General features: G+C 40.5%; 1 protein-coding gene across 2 annotated transcripts in view; it reads right to left on the bottom strand.

Moving 5' to 3' along the window:
• RORA (RAR related orphan receptor A) overlaps nucleotides 1–20,423 on the bottom strand; it is a 723,518-nt gene that overhangs the window by 40,208 nt on the left and 662,887 nt on the right. For both annotated transcript variants that reach the window (XM_036841390.1, XM_036841391.1), the window contains one exon: nucleotides 1,345–1,430. In XM_036841390.1, the coding sequence (XP_036697285.1) occupies nucleotides 1,345–1,430 (86 nt within the window). The remainder of the gene's footprint in view (nucleotides 1–1,344; nucleotides 1,431–20,423) is intronic.

Here is a 20,423-nt window from a genome sequence, read left to right as displayed (position 1 = left end):
AAAACTAAGAAATTAACATTGGTGCAGTGCTACTAACTAAACCACCGACTTTATTTGGATTTCATCAGTTTTTCTGACAATGTCCTTTTTCTGTTCCGAGATGGATTTCTGGATAATGAACTATGGTAGGTGGTGTGCAAAAATCTCAAGCTTCCCCAAGATAGGATCAATATGAAGCATTTGTATAGGTACAAAGTGGCAAGTGTTATGATGATTAACAGTAAAACAAAGACATAAGGAAATTACAAGGCGAATTTCCCTGAAGTCTCCCAGTAGTTATTTGTGTCTGAAGGTGGTTTTGTATTTTATGACATTGTATTTTTCTAATTTCACTAAACGAAAGCTAACCAAATTTGTGGATTTTATTTTTTGCTTCAGCCTCCAAACGCTTTAGGGCTAATTCAGGCCTGGTTCAGTGGCAAACAACTATCTCAGAGGCCTCCTGCATGTCTAAATAGCTTCTCTCCTGTTTTTTTGGCACTGTTTTATCCTATAAGCTGTCTCAAGGCCCTTCCAAGATAAGCAGGAGGATTTAAATCTTAATAAATTGAAATTTGAATAACGGAGGCAATCTAGGTTCGGGGGTCTTGAATGCTTAGGAAAAACATCTCTATTTTCCATTCCCACATTATGCATGTGCTGTCCATGTTGCCCTGAGATCAGCATCAGTAATAATTAAAATAGTAACAACAGCAGTAAGACTATTAGATTTAAACAGCACTTTTCAGTTTATAAGGACTTTTATTTACAGTTATCATTTCTATTCTTGGAATAGTTCTAAAAGGTAGGAAGAATGCCACTTTACAGATGAAGAAACAGAGTCACTAAAAGATGAAGACATGTCCAAAACAATAGGGACAAATGGCGGCCCCAGGACCAGAACTCAGTGCTTGCTAAAAACCTTGCCGTGATTTGGCCAGATGTGTCAACATCTGTGTGCCAGCAATAAGACTTTCTATCACATTCCCATTAAACTTCTTGGAAACGTCTTCTTATAAAGCTTGTAACAGGGACCTTACAGAAGTCTAGAGTCATCTCTTTTTTTGAAAAAAGATAACCAAAGAGAGTTTTTCATCAGTTCAATCAATTCTGGGATTGGAAGTGACAAACAAGCCATGCTCGAATACTTTTCTCCAGCCTCTCACTATTGTGATGGGAGGCATAAAAATATATATAACTTCCTTGATTGTAACGAACACCCAAATATTTATTCTGTCCTGTCGTTTCTCGTCACTCAGAGTGCCAAGGAGGTGAATTTTTAGGCATAGTAGAAGTAAAAAATAGAAGTCACAAAGATACATCCTAACGTTAATAGAAACAACAACAACAATTAAAAAGGCTTACCTTGCAGCCTTCACATGTAATGACACCATAATGGATTCCTGATGATTTGTCTCCACAGATCTTGCATGGAATAATTTCAATTTGAGCTGCAACAGAAGCACGCAACCAGTTAATTACATTTTCTTTTAAACACCTTATAAAAGCGTTCCCTGATCAGCATTTGTATAGTGAAAACTAATAACCTGCTAAACATCATACTGCATTAACTATTCATTGCTGAACTGTGAGGGTCCCCCTAGAGCCCTGGACTAAACTATGGCTGCTCGTTATATAATAGCTTTCGGGTTATTAAAATGGGTCATTTGAGGAGGTGTTTAAGAACCCACAAGAAGACTGGAATCAGCATTTCAAAGCCTTCAAGAACTGGAGAGTTCGCAGTTTAGGCCTCAGAGCAAAGCAGATACTAAAATGTTTCCTCCGATCTCATTTTCCATCATTATTTTTAAAAGGTCATAAACCTGTCTTGGCTGAGCACTGTAGCTCGGCTGGTGGAGAAAAGTAGACTCCAAAAAGCCAAGACTACTTAGGAAAATGATTCAATTCTAAATATTAATAAGTTACATATGATGGTAAGAATTCCTTACTCATCTTTTTGAAATAAATGTACCTGCCATGTGTTAAAAAATTAGTCCACTTGTGTACGATCAAAACCTTTCCACCATAAAGTTCATATCCTATTTGAATTTAATAATGATGAATCCGGACAAATAGAATATGTAGCTTCAGAGTTCTTTACATTGGAAATTGATTTTCTGGTACAGCGTGCGTGTGTTTCTGTCTAACTGATTACTTACAGTTGCCTCATACTGGAAGAATAACCAAATAATTCATACATATTACACCAAAGTTCTCAAATATGTTAAAGCGCATTTCTAAGCAAACACATTATATCTTGAGCAGAGCTGGAAAGAGCATAATTAAGGATTAAAAAAACCCCTAAGGAACAGAATAATTAGGCAAAACAAAGTACTTGGACCACCTATTAAATACAATTTATATGTGAAATAAAGAACCAACACTGAGCTGCATATACAGGATGACAACTTTCACCAGTTTACCTGGAATGCTCCATTACACTCAATTTATTTTCCATGGTTTTCACTACTGGATATCATGTCAGATTACCTACTAAGTCACACACACAAAGGCAGTTGCAAGTGCCCAAGTATATTTCATTTTCATAAAGCCCCTACCTAGTGCCATGCCTCACACAAAGCAATGACTAGTCTAACGAACGTATTGCACGCCGTAAGTAACACACATACACAGAGCCCACTCTTTCTTCCAATGTAATCTCATACCCTGGGGTAAATTCCACAGCCACCTACTCTGGATCTGATACAAAATTGTATTCAATACTTCAAAAGAGGACACATTAAATTACTGGACTTAACCTCATTATAAACCATGTGTCCTTGCTAACTTCCTTTCAAGGGGACTAAAAGTACTGCAGTGCCTTTAGTGAGTCCTTTGCCTATCAGTCACTTTTAGGGTTGACATCCTGAGTTTCACTATCCAGAGTTAGAGACTGTTCAAAATCTCACCTCCAATAAATGTGCCATAATCCTGAAGCCTTCTAATACTCCAATAGTGGCATCTTTGTACACTATCTAATATGTCTATTCTGAGTTATGCAACTTAATACGTTATAAGATCACGCATAACAAAAACCGTCATCTTCAAGTCGGCCTCCTCATCTTAGAGCCTAGCTTGATTTCTTCAAGGAAAATTCTTTATGAAATCTAAACTCTAATAATGTTTCACACTTACGGCTCCTCCAATATTTTTAATACATAGTTAAGGCAAAGTTTTGTGCCACAGACTGTCTGCAGCTCTAGAGAGAGATGGTTATGCCCCACGTTTTTCATAGACTCATAAAAGCCAAGTGGTAGTAGAGAAATTCTGAAAGGTGGTATCAGCTGAAAGGATTTTCCCATAGGAATTAACTAGTCTGTAATGAGAACCAGCCTCCCCTACCCCAACCCCTAAGGAAGAGAAGAATTAGACAACACAAAGGACTTGGACAATCTATTAAATAAAACTCATACAAGAAATAAAGAAGACAGACACTGAGCTGCTTCTGCTTATGTCTCACCTCAAGTTGTAGTCACAGAAACTAGACAAACCTCATTAGGCCCTATAGTTTAAGTCAGCATCAAAACTAAAAGCAACTCTAACACTAAACTCGGGCCTCTCAAGAGTTATTTTCATTCCATCTTAGTAATGGAGAGATCAAGCAAATCTATTTAGTCCTTTGTAAGATAGGAAAGCTCTGGGCAGGCCAGACAGGGAACACTGAGTAAAACTGTATGTATCTGGATCAAATGGAAAATGGTGTATTGTTGTTATTGTTGTTCACTCTGCCTGGACTCCTAGTGGATGACCCATGAGAAGTGACATCATGATGTTTAAGGCAGTGACCAAAATGCCTACTAAAGGCTCCTGTAATCTTGCAAGTGATCTGGAGGTCTGGCAGGGAGGGGTCTGATCATGATGGGGGTGCCCCTGGGATTGACATCCTGGCCCAGCACTTCCACCCTTGGAATGGCTCTCAGCCGGCTGGGGAGAGGGTGGGTGTGAGGGTTGGGAAAGTCACTGTAGCATAAATCCAGAGTTTGGTGCCACTACTGCATAGGACCACTGGCCTGAGTCAGGCTCCCAAACTCTTGGTCTTCAGCCTTCCTTCAGCTCTCAGGGTCTTTCAGATCTGGAGGGCACTCAAGCTGAGACATATTTTACGAGACTTTATGGAGGCCAAGATGCTTAGTATGAATGGACTCGCTGTAGACTGACCTGCATTTTCAAGCGAGGGGCCATTTGCCTAGAACTTTGCCCCCTGCCGCACTGTGTTTGTGCTTGGCTCCAGTGGGCAATGCTGGCCAAAGATTCCAAATTAGTTAGAACAAGCTTCCCTAGGAATCTCATGGTGAGGTGATGGGAGGGTTCTCCAAAGCCAGGTTCCGATATTCTGATTGGTTGGATTAAACTATTCTACTAGCCTTCTCCCTTGGGTGGCTCTCTTATCTCAGAAGACAATTTCAGGTGCAAGTGCTCTTTAGGAAATGACTAAAATCCACTTGCTCCAAAAAGCAGATTCTCTGAAAGTGATCTATCACATGTGTTGATCTTTCCAGAAAGTAAACATTTGCAGATCGGAGCAGGGCACTTACTTAGTCTTCCATTTAATCCAACAATGCACAAAATCCACCTCCCTTCACCTTTTAGTCAATTTACAGAATTCAAATGTATCAAGGAGAAGAAACATAGTCAATGCCTTACAAATTTTTCAAAAGGAAAGCAGTTTAGTTTCACAAATTTGAGTTTTCAGACCCATAAGAGGGAACAGGACAAAAATCCCCTTGCCCTTTGCTTTCTATCCCTCAGGCTTTTCCATTTTCTGACAGGCAGCATTGTGTCTTTTCAAAATAATCTTCTTGTAACAAAAATTATGAGTCTTGGCCCATATATATACTGCACACATTGACTCAGCCAGTATTTCAAAGGATGAAATCTGTCAGACACCACTACTGTCACAAGTATATTGATTAAATTAGTCCACATCCATATTCATTGCAGCAAAGAGGTTTATTTTGTAGCGGAATATCTGAAGCAAGATGCACGCACACATATAATCATGAATTGGCTTAACAATGAACAATCTTGCTATGAAAAATTCTAATTTGCCCACATTTTCAGCTCTACTGCCTAAATAATTTGCTCTTTCATGCACCCTAAATAATTCAAGCAGGCTCTCCACACCTGCACAGGCAAATTTCTGCAGTTTCAAGGAGCTGACAACAAGTGGCAGCGGGGCGTCAGGAAATCCTGGAAAGCAGGTGTGCTAATTAGCCAAGTGGTCCTTAGGCTGGGCGGTCATATAGCGTTGCACCTCTGTAAAAAAGTTTGCTTTTTACTTTTCATTATAAAAGGTAACAAGACACTGGCATTCTTAACACCTCACTTGTTCCTCAGGACCTATTTCTGGATTTATCGTGGTCCAGAGAAAAATGCCCATTCTGCCCAAGTATTAAAATATATAATTGCCCAAGAGTTGTACCCATCACTTCATTCTGTGGGTGAATAGTGATGTCTCGACGATAATCTAAATAGATTGATTAATGATCAATAATATTTAACATGTATTTGGGCTTATAAAGTCTCAGGCATTATCTAATTTGCTGCTCCAACAACTCTGTGAGGTAGGTGGTATTATTATCATTATCATCATTATCTGCATTTTTTTTAGATGAGAAAACTGAGCTCAGAAAGGCTAAATAACTTGCCCAAAGTCAGAGAGCTTGGAAGAGGTAAGGTTGGAATTTGGACACATTTTGGTCTTTTTCTCTAACTCAAAAGCTTATTCCCCTCTCCACCCTACCCCCCTTCTCATCATACTGAATAGCCGAGCTAAATCACTCCAATAACAAACATCGGGAATATACTGCTCTTGGTAGGAAACTATTAACCAAGGATCAAAAGGCATCTCACAAGTAATCTGGTTAATCTTAATACTACTCAGAACTGACGTCAAGAGGTCTTTCTGGGAGTTACCTGACTAGTTTATAACTGGAAATAATCATCAACCTTCTAAGACCATTCTCAATTTTATAAAATTCCGAGTTCTTGACCTTAGCCTGACCAATACCAATGTTTAACAATTCTTAGGGCTGGGCAAATTACTTCACCTACCTCTCTGAGTCTCAGTTTTCTATTTGAAGATTCAATGATATAATGTATAAATGACACAGCACATATGATTATTTTATACATGTACTCTATATATATGCACATCACACACAATCCTTAGAAAGAGTTGGCACTCAAAACACAGTTATTATTATTGTTATTGTTGATAAGAAATCCTGCCTTATAGCGAAATGAAATTCTTTTCTGCAGACTTTAAGCTCTTTCCAAAGCGGGGATAGAGAAAAGCGGCTTAGCCTCCAGCTAATATGACAGGCAGTTCATACCAGCTACCACAGCGATCCTTTACAACGTTGGCACTTAACTGCTACAACATAGCAGCATGTTGTAATCAGTGTGGGATGTGTCACAAGGCATTTGTTGCTAATAATAGTAAAAAAAAAATAAAGTTTTTTACTGGTTCATATAAAAAAATAAACTAACATGGACCTAAGATCACCCCCATAAGATCTTTCACTCTCGCTCACTTGCACAACCATATGCTTTCTCAAATTGGATGGAACAGGGTGGGGTTACTGCTGGCTTGCCAGGAAATGGTCAAACCTTGGGTACACCCATGACACTATGTCACACATACGAATGCCAAGCAATTTTGTGTGTCTTGCAAAAACTGTCAAGAACTGCTGCTAAAAACAAACAAACAAACAAACAAAAAACAAAAAAAAAGCTATCTTTATACCAATCTGTTGACCGTGTTTTTCCTGGAAGGCTGAGAATATGGAGGACTTTTCCCCTGCTATGTTACATATTTCTCTAACGTTTGAATTTTTTACAACCAGCATGTATTACTTTTGTAAGCAGAAAAACCAATAAAGATTAAAAAGAAAAACCCTAAGGCATTTGATTTTATTTTCAGCAAAATGGCTTGAGTCCTTTATGGATTAGTCACTTTATTTTATCCCCTGTTTAAAACTGCTGGGGTATTAAAGGCTTCTGCAGCTGCCTGGATGGCAGTCTGGCCTGTATGTCAAGGCCAGCTGGGGGCGGGGGGAGGGGGGGGCTGGGGGGGAGTAGGGAGTCTTCACCTGGTTTCCTGGAGGAGGGACTTTGGCAACTCCTGACTTCGAGAGTTTTGTAGCCCCTCTGGGTCTGGCCAACTCTAGTTCCAGGGTCTCCAAGGACTCTGCCCCATGGGGCTCAGCCGAGGCGGCAAAAATAGGGGCTGAAATTCGCCTGCCTGTGAGCCCTGCTGCAGAGTGGCTGGAACAGCTTGGAGGGAGGGAGCCTTTTTCTCTCTCCACTCTCTCAGCGCTGCCGCTGGAGGCCCCAGGCCACCATCAGGGTTTGCAGAGAACTCGCGATACATCTTCATGGTGGAAGAACAGACTGTGGGATTCAAACAGTTTGGCACACTCTGTCCCTGGACCTAAGGCTTGGAGTATAACATGGATTTGTTTCACAGTGCAGGCATGTTCAATAAGCATCCTGGGTGGGGAGGGCCGAGTTCCAGCTACACACTCTGCAAACTAAAAATCAACTTGTTCCGCCATTTTTTCTACTAAATATAATACTGGTATGTGTCCCCGGTACAGTCTTTTCTTCTACTGATTTTTGGATTTTTTCATGATAGTACTTGATCCTAGCTGAACGTCAGCAAAGCAGTTAGCCCCCTAATTAGCAAAGTCCTACCCCTTTGGTAGAGCAGTCTTGTGGTCATTTCTGGCAACAACAATAATGCTTGATATTTGCAGAGCTCTGTAACGGTTTTCAAAGTTTTTGTCCTCACTAGCTTGTTTTGATTTTGGTGTTCACAACAACTCTGAAGTAGGCAGATGGGTCTTATTAGCCCCATTCTACAGATGTGGAAAGTGAACCTCAGGAGGGTTGAATGGCTTCTTCTCTATGTCTAGGTTTCCCAGGGTTTAATTGTAGAAGCAGCCACCAAAGAAAAAAAAAAAAAAAAGACAGACTTAGTGTCTCTTTCCTGCTCAGTATTATTTGATGCCTTTAGATTTATGTTATCATCAATCTGGGGCTCTCAAGGGGAAATGCCATGAGAGAGAAAGAGCTGGAGGTTGATCCAGCTAAGAAGTGGAGTTGGCACTCCTGCATTTCCCTCTGATACTCAACTCCCTGAGTGGCCTCAAGCAAGTCACTTACAACTCCACTCCCTCCATCTATAAAATGGGGATAACTCCTACCTCCCAGGCAGGTGGTGGTAAACGAATGCTCACAAAGCTCTTTGAAGATGAAAAGACCTATATAGATGGGAAGCTTTAGGAAGCTTGGCATATCATTCTTGGCAAGGACCAGGACGCTGTGCCCTTACTACCCACTACAGGCTCTGCCACAAAGAGAATAAAGAAAAGTCCACAGAACTGTAATTTTCATCTGCTAACTAGACTCAAAGTTTTTTTTTAATTGTTGGTTTCCAAAATGCCTTCCTGAGGGACTAATGGGTCCAGATGTTACTATCTTTGTCTCAGTTTGAGAGAAAAAGCACATAGATGGAGAAGTCACCTCTCTGTAACAGCTGTCACAAGCAAAGTCACTGAACTGAGCCCTTCATCAGGGCTTCAGTTGTCTTGCAGAGGTATCATGGAAATGGTATGATTCCCACTTGTTATACACAATAAAAACACATGTTGCCCTCCCACATTCTGACCCTTGGTATTAAGTTCATGTCTGACTCAAAGGACCCTGTCAAATTATAGCCATCCAAAAAAAGGTCCTGTACCTTACTCTGCCTCCCCCCCACCAAAGTCCTACACCTTACATACTATTTAAAGCCACTTCTTAAAAGCTTTAACTTGATTGTGGTTTCTGCTGAAAATGTAACAGCTTTTTAGAAATCATTGTTTAAAATAAAAAGTGTTACATATACTTGCCAAATACATACACATAAACACACCTCAAACTCTTCAAGAGATCAAGCATTTGCAAACTAAAGCTAAAATATGACAAAATTAGATTTTTGAAACTTTATTTCCTTCAGTCTTTACACATGTAAGACTTAGGAGCCTAAGAGTTAAAGCCCATATGAATTCAGAGAAAGCTGAGCTGTGTATGCAGGAAATACCTGAAGAATGAGGAAGACAAGTATGTGTTGTCACGTGGCTTTCTGTGAATGTGCAGGTAGTTCTGACAATGGGAACTGAATCTTAATCCTTTGTAATATGTTTCTATCTCTACTGGATTAAGCTTTCCAGAGAAACTGACTCGCATTCCCTGATGCACATGTATCTCTGCTAAAAGCCAGATCCAAATGAGTACTTTTGTCCCTAGATGGGGAAATTCTGTCAAATCAGAGAAGAAACAGATTTTTCATATAGAGGAACAGTGGATGGCTTTGATTTTTAGATCCAGTTCTCTCTAGAATTCTCCTACGACACAGTCATGCACAGAAGACCTCAATTTAAGGCAACATATTCTTTATTTTTTTTTGGTCTTTCCTAATCTAATCTCTATCACTTTTGTGAACAACAGAGCAGCCTTGTTGTTGAGGATTTCTGGGGTTATGTGAAATCAGGGACTAAGACAAAGGTAACCGGCCATTCAGCCAATTATTCTCAATTATTCTCAAGGTCCTTCTAAGATTCTAGAATTGACTACATTTTTTCAATATGAAGTTCTTGCAGATTTTCTTGAACCTTGAAATCAGAAATGTCTAATCTTCCTCTTGAATCTCTCAGGGTGGGTTAAGCCATTTCATATCAGCAGGAAAAAGAATCCATCCTATCTTACTAAGTTGTTAGATTATGATCAAGAGAGTTTCTTAAAAACTTCTTTTCCAACAATAGGTATGTGTCCCTTATATAATTCTGGATAATACTAGACCCAAAAAGATGTCATCTGACTCACAGAACTGCAGCTAATCTTTTCTAGCGATCAACCTCACTCTAGATACCAATCCCTTTTTTCCCCTTAACAAGAGCAATTGTGCCACATTTAGGTTACGTCTTCCTTTGCTCACAGTTGAGAGCAATGGGGTCAGCTCTTTGCTTTCATCATTCAAAGTCTGTTTTCCACAACAACAGAAAAGAACATCTTTAAAACCAAACCAAATCTGGAGATCTTATCTAGTTTCTGCTTTACCAAAAACATCAAAATTACTCTTACTGCGTTTTATGAAATAACCTTACTTTACACCATTACCCCCAAATTCTCACACCTAAGCCCAAGAGATAAGCACTCCATTTTACAGCCCTCTTAACTTTGCACCTGCCTATGCACACCTCAACTTATAGGTATTGTATGATCTTGGTACTTCAATTTACAAGATTGTAGTTTTTCAATGGATACACAGAATGTTACAAAAAGAAACAAACCTGGTGATTCAATTCCAAAGTCCAAAGACAGAAAAATCCATTGACACAGAAGTGGGTCTTAAAACAAGTAGGAGGGCTTCCCTGGTGGCGCAGTGGTTGAGAATCTGCCTGCCAATGCAGGGGACACGGGTTCGAGCCCTGGTCTGGGAGGATCCCGCATGCCGCGGAGCAACTAGGCCCGTGAGCCACAGTCACTGAGCCTGCGCGTCTGGAGCCTGTGCTCCGCAACAAGAGAGGCCGCGATGGTGAGAGGCCCGCGCACCGCGATGAAGAGTGGCCCCCGCTTGCCACAACTGGAGAAAGCCCTCGCACAGAAACGAAGACCCAACACAGCCATAAATAAATAAATAAACAAACAAACAAACAAAAAAACAAGTAGAATATCTGTTTAAATCTATTTGTTCTATGGCTTCCTATGAGTCTGGTCCATTGTATGCTTAGCACATAGCATCATAGTTCACTGAATAAATCAGCCAAAATATTCTGTTTGACTCAGAATTCTCTTTAAAGGGCCAAAGTCTCCTGCCTAAAAAGTCAGCTACTGATTGCTAACGCTAACTGCACAATTTCTATCCTCCTTAACGGTGACATCACCTGCTGAAGATGTGCAGAAGTGGGTCAAAATAACAAGAATCCAGGTTAAGTCATCATAGCTCACCAGGCAGAGGAACCTATTGTTTCTTTCCATTAGCTTAGGTAGTTTTTGTGAAGATCAATTACTGTTCATTGAATATTAGACCATGTCATTTAAGAAATATTCCCTAACCAAACTGTTTGGAATCATGGCAAAAAAATTGGAAATAACTTGTAACTTTAAACCTTGAAAACACATTTGCTTTCCTCTATGTTAAGCCACTGAGGACTAAGATGACAACACATCCACAGCCACAGGAACACAGACTGGTGATACCAAAAATTTCTTGGTCCACAGATCATTTTAGTGGGTGAGGAAGGCTAAGAGGATTATCTCACAGCCCAGATCCCCATTCTACCTTTGTGCTGTTTCCCACTTCACAAAGTCTCCCTAGAATTAATAGGCAGAATGGAACTCTGGGCAAGAGACCAGGGAAAGGTCTGCTTTTTATTAAAAATCACAAGGAAATTATTTAGACTTGCCAGAAGCAGAAGTGTAGATGTTGTCATACTAATCGTTTTAAGATTCTAAGATCTTGAAGGATGAGTGACCAATTCCTAGAAGACAAATTCTACTAGGTTCTCCACCTCCAATTTCCAGGACATAGCCAATGATGTCTAAACAACAGATATGGCAAGTTCTCAGCCTTCGAAAACATCAGAGATGTATTTCTGGACTGCAGGTCAATGGTAATTTTTTAAAAATTCTCTTTTATAATGCTTTTCTAAGACAACTAGTTCAGCCGGACACAGGAATGACCAGACAAATGCCCGGAGGAGTTTTTTCTGACTATCTAAATGCGTGTTCTTTAAACTTGCTTATTAAAGAAATGTTTCCATTCTTAGTTATAATATATAACATCAACTAGACAATGGATAACAATATGGGCTGATAGCTTAAGTAGAGTTGTTTTCTATGTCTATTCCCAAGGGGGGAAAGCAGGAGCTTCTAGCTATTTCTTCATTGGAAAGGGAAATACAGAAAAAGGCAGCAGAGCCTTGAGGATATTAAGTAGTTGTGAGACAGGAGGAGAAGGGATGCTCTGGCCCAAGCTTAGAGATTGTCAGATTTATTTTAAGAAGGTCTGACATCTAAGCATCAATTCCCAGACCGTTAACACCTAATAAATGTCATTCTTCCCTACAAAAGAAAATGTATATCTTAGAGGTTTACCTTGAAACTATCTTTATGTAAGTCATGCACTAGGGGTGGGGTAAGAACGCCACAGCCGTGGAAAGATAGCAAAATAAGGTTCACAACACTGTCCTTCCTCTTCCATTTTCAGTTTCTGCTCCTCCAATCTGAGGAGCTTCTTTTGCCTGCAGACAAACATTTCAGATGACATTTTATGACTGTCCTGCACATACGCCTATCAGCTAGCCAGCACTTGGCAATGTGCGTCTTTGTCACTTAAAGAGAGCTTGAGTGAGTGTGACACTATCACTGGCATAAGTGAATCTTTCTAATTTGCAGTAAAAGCGCACCATTCACACACTTTGGTACTTCAGGACGGCGAGGTTTTGAAATCCACTTCACAAGTGATGGCAGCACATTTCACATCAGATGGAAACACACTCTGATTGCTAACAGCTGCTACAGGCACATCTTACTGTCACAGCCAGAGCTCAGAATAGCAGGTCCTTTTTAATGCCAATGGCTGCTACCATCTTAAATCACCACCCCCCCCCCCCCGCCACACACACACGTTCCACACCCTTACACACAGGTCTCTCCAGCTGTTAAGTCCTACCACCACTTGCTGGGAGCCTGCACGACTAGGTACCAGGGATGTCAAGAGGGTACACAGAACCCACTGGCCCACATCATCTTGTTACATTAGCTTCACTGTATGTGAATTAAGGATGATAGTGGACACTTTTTTTTAAAGAAGAAAGAAAAGTACAACCTTGAAGTAAAGTGGAGAGGATCACTTTGCAAGCGCTAGAGGCTGGGGTTGAATCCCTGCCCTGTCACTTACTAGCTATGTGAACTTGGACAGCTTTCTTAATCTCTGTGCCTTATTTTCCTAGCCTTTAAAATGACCCCTACGTCCTTATTATAGGGTAACTAAGTGCTTATAGAATCAGTGCATAGCACATAGTAAGGGGTCAATAAATATTAGCTATCATCATCATTACCACCACCACCTATCTTTCAAGGACAATAGTATTTGGCAAGGGCTGCTACTGGAGTTGCGGGAATGAGCAAGAAGATTGAAGAGGGATAGGTCATTATATTCCTTTCAGATAAAGACATGGAGTTCAGTGGCTTTCTTTTTTAAATTTTTTAAAATTAATTTATTTTTTAAAATTTATTTTATTTTTGGCTGTGTTGGGGCTTCACTGCTGCGTGTATTTCTCTAGTAGCGGGGGCTACTCTTCGTTGCGGTGCGCGGGCTTCTCACTGCGGTGGCTTCTCTTGTTGCAGAGCACAGGCTCTAGGTGCGCGGGCTTCAGCAGTTGTGGCTCGCGGGCCCTAGAGCGCAGGCTCAGTAGTTGTGGTGCACGGGCTTAGTTGCTCCGCGGCATGTGGGATCTTCCCGGACCAGGGCTTGAACCTGTGTCCCCTGTATTGGCAGGTGGATTCTTAACCACTGCACCACCAGGGAAGTCCCAGCGGCTTTGTTTCTAATGCTGAGGTCTAATATGAGAAGTAACACTAAGCAGGTACAAAGCATGATGGAAAGAAACCACTGGGTATTAAGCAGCTCCCCACTTTCTAAGTAAAGCCCACAGCAAGGCTGGCATATTGAAGAGGTGGTAAGCAGAAGAAGTGGGAGCCAGGCTTCTAAAAGCTGTGTGGTGAAGTAGGGAAGGGACTCAGCTGCAGGGTTCGGAAGCTTCTAAATCTACCTGCTAACAAGTGAAATTTACCAGACACGTGTGAAACTTTGTGACCTTCTTTCTCCAGGGCTCAGCTTCCCTCTTAGGGAATACTGTAGATACTCCCTGCCCCTAGGTGTAGTGTTGCACCAGATAAACTGCCAGATCCGGTCCTGCGGTGTTACACAGTGATATGATGATTGCGAGTGAGCTGAACAGTCATTTCCCCAACAGTTGGGATCTCGTCAATGGCGAAACCCACCAGGTGTCACTAGTCAGGAAAAGTAGTCATAGAATGTGGAAGAGAAGCCCATCTGGCAACCACTTTGTCCATTTTAATTGCATTTTGGTTTAGACAAGGGAACACACTGAAATGTTCTCGTCAAGGTCCAGAGTAAAAGCTCTGGCAGACTACCCACTGGAGCTAGAACGCTCTGTTTCTACACACCTGCCCCCTCCTTTTTTGGCCTTACTAAAAAAAAAAAAATAGTGTTTATTACTATCTAAGAGAATTCCTTTCAATACCACACCCTGCCATATATTGACAGAAGAGACAGGGCAGCACAATGCTAAAATGGTGTGAATGGAAAATAAAGTATTTTTTTCTCCTTTCAAGGTAAACAATTTCAATTGACAGTTCTGGGACCAAATTAGGTGGGGTTTTTTTTCACATATTTATTTATTTATTTGGTTGTGCAGGGGCTTAGTTGCTTTTTATTTTTTTCTCTCTCGTCCAAGCCCACAATAGGTACGCTTTTGCTTTAAATCCATAGAGGCAAAGCCCTTGGCAGGTAGCATCAGTAATGCAAATCTATTTCCCATTGATATGTGTTTTTCAAAATAAAACCATGTCCACCAATGAAGCATTTTAGGCTCTCAAGCTACATGGTTCCCAGCTATAACTGTCTAACGCATTAAATGTCAAGGACCAAGTCCAAGGCCATGTCAGGGACCATTAGGACATAGAGAAGTAAATTCTGAAGCAAGGTCTGGTGGTAACACCAAAATGTACTCATCAGACAAGAGCCTTCCCTGTGAGATGTTGAGGAACCAATGCCCAGAGGGGTGACTGGAGTCATTCCAGTGCTCCAGGAAAATCAACCTAACTACTCACCATGACCTGCCCTGATCTTGCCTTCCCTGTTATTTAAAGGGAAACCAAACCAGTCACTGAAAGCAATTCCAAAAAATGGAGCTCAAAAAAAATTAAGGCTTAGAAAAAAATAATTTGAATAAGTGTACAGACTTTCAAATTGAAATTCTGAATGGAACAGGATTTTTTTAGGTGCATAACCTTGGTAGGTTTAAAAAATCAGTCACACCTCAAACACACTCACCAATAATCAAAAGGATGACTTATGAGGAATTATTATTCATTTAAAACATCCTTCAAAATAAGTCAGGAGAATAAGCTTGACCAGGTCCTTACCCATCCCCACCCTCTAAAATAAACAAATAGTATTTCTATTGAAGCCAATTTCCTGTTCTTGGAATCAGCTTTTTGAGTTGTCAGTTAGACAAGATGAACTGATTACTTTACCATAAAATTTACCAAAGCAGGTAACTCTACCAGAGAAATATCAGTCCATTTCAAAATGTTTCTTGAGAGTGAATTACTTCATCTATGAAAGAACAATCCTTTCCCCTCTTCTGGTCTGTCGAGCTAAATGGTGCTCAAGAGATACACTTCATTGCCCAATTAGACAGTACAGTTCATTTTAAAGTGAATTTATTATTTTCCTTTCTTCCCTTCCTTCCTTTCTTTCTTGACTTTTGGACATTACTAATTCATTTCAAAGAATGTTTTCTTCGGGCATAATTTTACAGATATTCTTTGAGAACCTATACCAAAGTTCAGGGCACTTTGCAAAAACATAATGTCATCAGTAAGGCAGGGAGTTCTCAGGCATAGAGAGTGCAATGATTTAAAAAGGTCTGTGTCTATACTACAAAGCTACAGTAATCAAGACAGTATGGTACTGGCACAAAAACAGAAATATAGATCAATGGAACAGGATAGAAAGCCCAGAGATAAACCCACACACATATGGTCACCTTATCTTTGATAAAGGAGGCAAGAATATACAGTGGAGAAAAGACAGCCTCTTCAATAAGTGGTGCTGGGAAAACTGGACAGCTACATGTAAAAGAATGAAATTAGAACACTCCCTAACACCATACACAAAAATAAACTCAAAATGGATTAAAGACCTAAATGTAAGGCCAGACACTATCAAACTCTTAGAGGAAAACATAGGCAGAACAGTCTATGATATAAATCACAGCAAGATCCTTTTTGACCCACCTCCTAGAGAAAGGGAAATAAAAACAAAAATAAACAAATGGGACCTAATGAAACTTCAAAGCTTTTGCACAGCAAAGGAAACCATAAACAAGACGAAAAGACAACCCTCAGAATGGGAGAAAATATTTGCAAATGAAGCAACTGACAAAGGATTAATCTCCAAAATTTACAAGCAGCTCATGCAGCTCAATATCCAAAAAACAAACAACCCAATCCAAAAATGGGCAGAAGACCTAAATAGACATTTCTCCAAAGAAGATATACAGATTGCCAACAAACACATGAAAGAATGCTCAACATCATTAATCTTTAGAGAAATGCAAATCAAAACTACAATGAGATATCATCTCACACTTGTCAGAATGGCCATCATCAAAAAATCTACAAACAATAAGTGCTGGAGAGGGTGTGGAGAAAAGGGAACCCTCTTGCACTGTTGGTGGGAATGTAAATTGATACAGCCACTATGGAGAACAGTATGGAGGTTCCTTAAAAAACTAAAAATAGAACTACCATACGACCCAGCAATCCCACTACTGGGCATATACCCTGAGAAAACCATAATTCAAAAAGAGTCATGTACCAAAATGTTCATTGCAGCTCTATTTACAATAGCCAGGACATGGAAGCAACCTAAGTGTCCATCAACAGATGAATGGATAAAGATGTGGCACATATATACAATGGAATATTATTCACATAAAAAGAAACAAAATTGAGTTATTTGTAGTGAGGTGGATGGACCTAGAGTCTGTCATACAGAGTGAAGTAAGTCAGAAAGAGAAAAACAAATACCGTATGCTAACACATATATATGGAACCTAAAAAAAAAAAAAAAAAAAAAAAAAAAAATGGTCATGAAGAACCCAGGAGCAAGACGGGAATAAAGACACAGACCTACTAGAGAATGGACTTGAGGATACGGGGAGGGGGAAGGGTAAAAGTTGGGACAAAGTGAGAGAGTGGCATGAACATATATACACTACCAAATGTAAAATAGAGAGCTAGTGGGAAGCAGCCGCATAGCACAGGGAGATCAGCTCGATGCTGTGTGACCACCTAGAGGGGTGGGATAGGGAGGGTGGGAGGGAGACGCAAGAGGGAAGAGATATGGGGACATATGTATATGTATAACTGATTCACTTTGTTATAAAGCAGAAACTAACACACCATTGTAAAGCAATTATATTCCAATAAAGATGTTTAAAAAAAAAAAAAAAGGTCTGTGTGACTTTTATATTGCGTCATTCCAGGGGCTTTCCTTAAAGGGGCTTTCAGGAAGAGATTAAAATGGAGAAAACCAAAATTTGAAAGTGGTGATCAGGCTGCCTTTAGCCTCACGTATGTCAAGGGGTCAAAGGGCTGGGGAGCCTTCACCCCACCGGATACCACGTTTTTTCATTCCTCTTCTAACCTGATAAACAGCTGTGTGGTTTCTCCATCCCTGCTGACTTTATCAGGCCCACATTCTATTCAACTACAATCGCGAGACGGGGAGGAAGAAAGGATGATATAGGAGAAAGCTAAAAACCCCGACGGTTTTAGTTCCTAAACGAATGATGTATTTTAATATTCTAGGAATTTAAATTCCTATTAATTGTTATTTGAATTAATGTTTGGTCAGTCTATGGAGAGAGTAATTGCTAAACTGGGGGAGATTAGTCACAAAGACTTTAGCAGTGGGCTTAGTGGGCCGAGGGGTTTGAGATCATGAGGGGCAGATGTAAGAGTGCTTCCTCCAGGACTCTGCTGCCGCTCACTTCACTCCCGTGTGGTTGTTTTTCTCCATCTGCAACAAGTCAAAACAACCCCTGCGAGAAAGGCATAGGGACAAGAAGATAGGTAGCATTTCTGCATATCATCCAGTAGCATTTCATAGACATTAAAAGAAAGGAAACTTTAAGAGAGCCCATTTTTATACCCCCAAACACATCAAACTGCAAAACAGGATAAAACATGGGCAGTTCCAAAGGACTTCTCATGGAGAAAACTTCAATGCCACAACTCACGTTTCCATCAAATTCCCCAGGGTGCCCTTGTCTTGAACCCTGCAGAGCAGATGAGGTTCGCCCAGCCCAGAACCAGGGAACTCTATGTTGACTGCAGTAAAAGCACCGAGCTGCCCCACAACCAAACCCTGCTTCATCTTAATGATTTCTCAACTGGTGGCTGCAGTCAGAATTCTCCTGTGACCACCATCAGATTATGACAATGAAAGTCACCATTCCATGGTCCTCCTGGGCAGGAGTTTCCCTTTTGTTTTTCCTCCATTCGACTTCCCACCCTTGCCACTTGCTGTACAATTCTGTTAGTCAGGGGAATAGTAATTCTGACACAACCGAAAACACGTACAATCAGGGTAAGGTCGTCTGGATCCTGGGCACATACTGGATGCGTGGAGGTGCTCCTGTGCTGTGGCAGAGGATGGCTTTTGACCATCCTTTATTTCTGTTGTGGCCATTATCTACCATATTAATATTCTGGAAGAAGAAAATGAACGGCCAGTATTTTCTTCCAGCAAAATCACTGGCACCAGCCTCTACCCCAGAATAAGCACTGATCTTCAAAGTAGTGATGTTGTCATTGCCACAGGACTACTTTGAGTCCCTTCTTTGGCAAATGCTCTCAGTGCCAATGAGATGAGATGAGAAAGACACCTTTGTCACTTTAGAGTCACTTTTTTTTTTTTTAAAAGGAAAACAGCCTCGCTTGGTTTCTTCTCTTTATTCATCGCAGTTAACTGTTGGTTGTTTTCAAAAATCAAATTCACTTTTTCAGAGGAACAGTGGTCACCATGGAGAATATTAAAACTTTGCTAAAGGAGTTGAAAGCGGTTCCAGAAGAGAAATCACGTATTAGTTTTTGGGCCGTGACAGTGTTTTAGGTACAGAGGTTTAGCCTCTCCGGTTGACTGCTTTGACGGGGCAATGTTCCCATGGAAGCATACCTTCTAGTACATTTGTTAAACTAAAATCAGCCTCCTTACCTAATAACGTAACTGACTTCGGGAGGAACCTCTGAGTCTCCCGTTTCCTCCTCCTTATGTTACTGTTCAATTCGAGCAGATTTTGTGGAAATTCTGACTTCATGACCCATCACTGCTGCATTAAAATATGCTTTCTGATGTCATGCTCTGAAATAAACTAAGTTGTTTGCTACAACTACCTACACACAAATTAGAAAATTATACGACAAGCAGTTCAATCCAGCCTGCAGCTGAGACCCAGGTTATTACTGGAAGTCGCCGTCGGCATGGTTTCTGGTTTCACAGTAAAAGAAGATGACTTGAAAGGACTCGGTGGTTTTGATGCTCTTCTGAAATGAAAACGTTCGGTGAACGCACAGCCCTGGGTTGTCATTAATGTCAGCCACGCGCAAACACTGTTTTCATGAGTGCAGCAGTCACTCCCCGTCCAGACCACGACTTTCCACTCTCTGGTATTTTGGGCACTGTGCTGGCAGTTTTCCAAAAGAGAACCTCTGGGCAATCCATTCTAGGTGCTCAAATAAATACAACACTCTTCAATGAACAGGTGGCCTGAATTTGCTAATGTTAGCCACTAATTTCCACGAGAGAACGTGTTCCTTTCTGAGGAATACCATAAGTGAATGATGAAATCCTCAAACTTTGGAAGGCAAGAAGTATGAATACTACATTTAAAGGTACATAGGGTTGGTTCAAAAATAATGTAGTGGATAAAAATATTACAACAGCAGAGTAGCTTTACACTGCTCCCCTTGAACGTCTTGATATGTACAGTGGAACAGTCTTATTGATGAAAGCAGAAAACTCTCTGGCATTCCTGATATGTTTGATGATATGTAGCACCTTTTATGTACGGTGTCTGTTGCCTGACTATACTGTAAACAAGCAACAAAACACTATACTTCATCCCAAAGGTATGAGGAATGAGGAATTAAGCATATTGGGTTGGGAGGGAATTAACAGTACATTAAAAAACAGTTGCCATCTATTTTTTTGCTCTATGCAATCAAGTTGGGCACAAGAGAGAAGAAAATAAAGCTATTTTCTTAGGTTGGTAGTGTTAGGAAGTGGTATTTGCTATCATACCATCAGTGTATTTTGCTTTCATTATTTTCCTCCCGCCATGCATTGCCCGTGAATTAATTTAAGAAACAAGCAAAGCATCAGGGAATAGGTGAAATGTAAAACAGTATTTGCTATATTCCTTGGTTGCAAAACTCTAAGAGCGAGGTACCAAACTTTGGATAAGAAGATGTTTTGCAATTTCCCGGGATATCACATATGTGTTGTACTGGCTAAAGTGGTAGTATACTATTTTTAATATCACTTTTTTATTGCAATGAGTTTTAAACAGCGAAGG

The sequence above is a fragment of the Balaenoptera musculus genome, chromosome 2 (assembly GCF_009873245.2).
Source record: "Balaenoptera musculus isolate JJ_BM4_2016_0621 chromosome 2, mBalMus1.pri.v3, whole genome shotgun sequence".
Classification (NCBI taxonomy): Eukaryota; Metazoa; Chordata; class Mammalia; order Artiodactyla; family Balaenopteridae; genus Balaenoptera; species Balaenoptera musculus.
The sequence above is the reverse complement of the archived record's forward strand: the minus strand, read 5'-3'. Positions and strand labels throughout refer to the sequence as shown.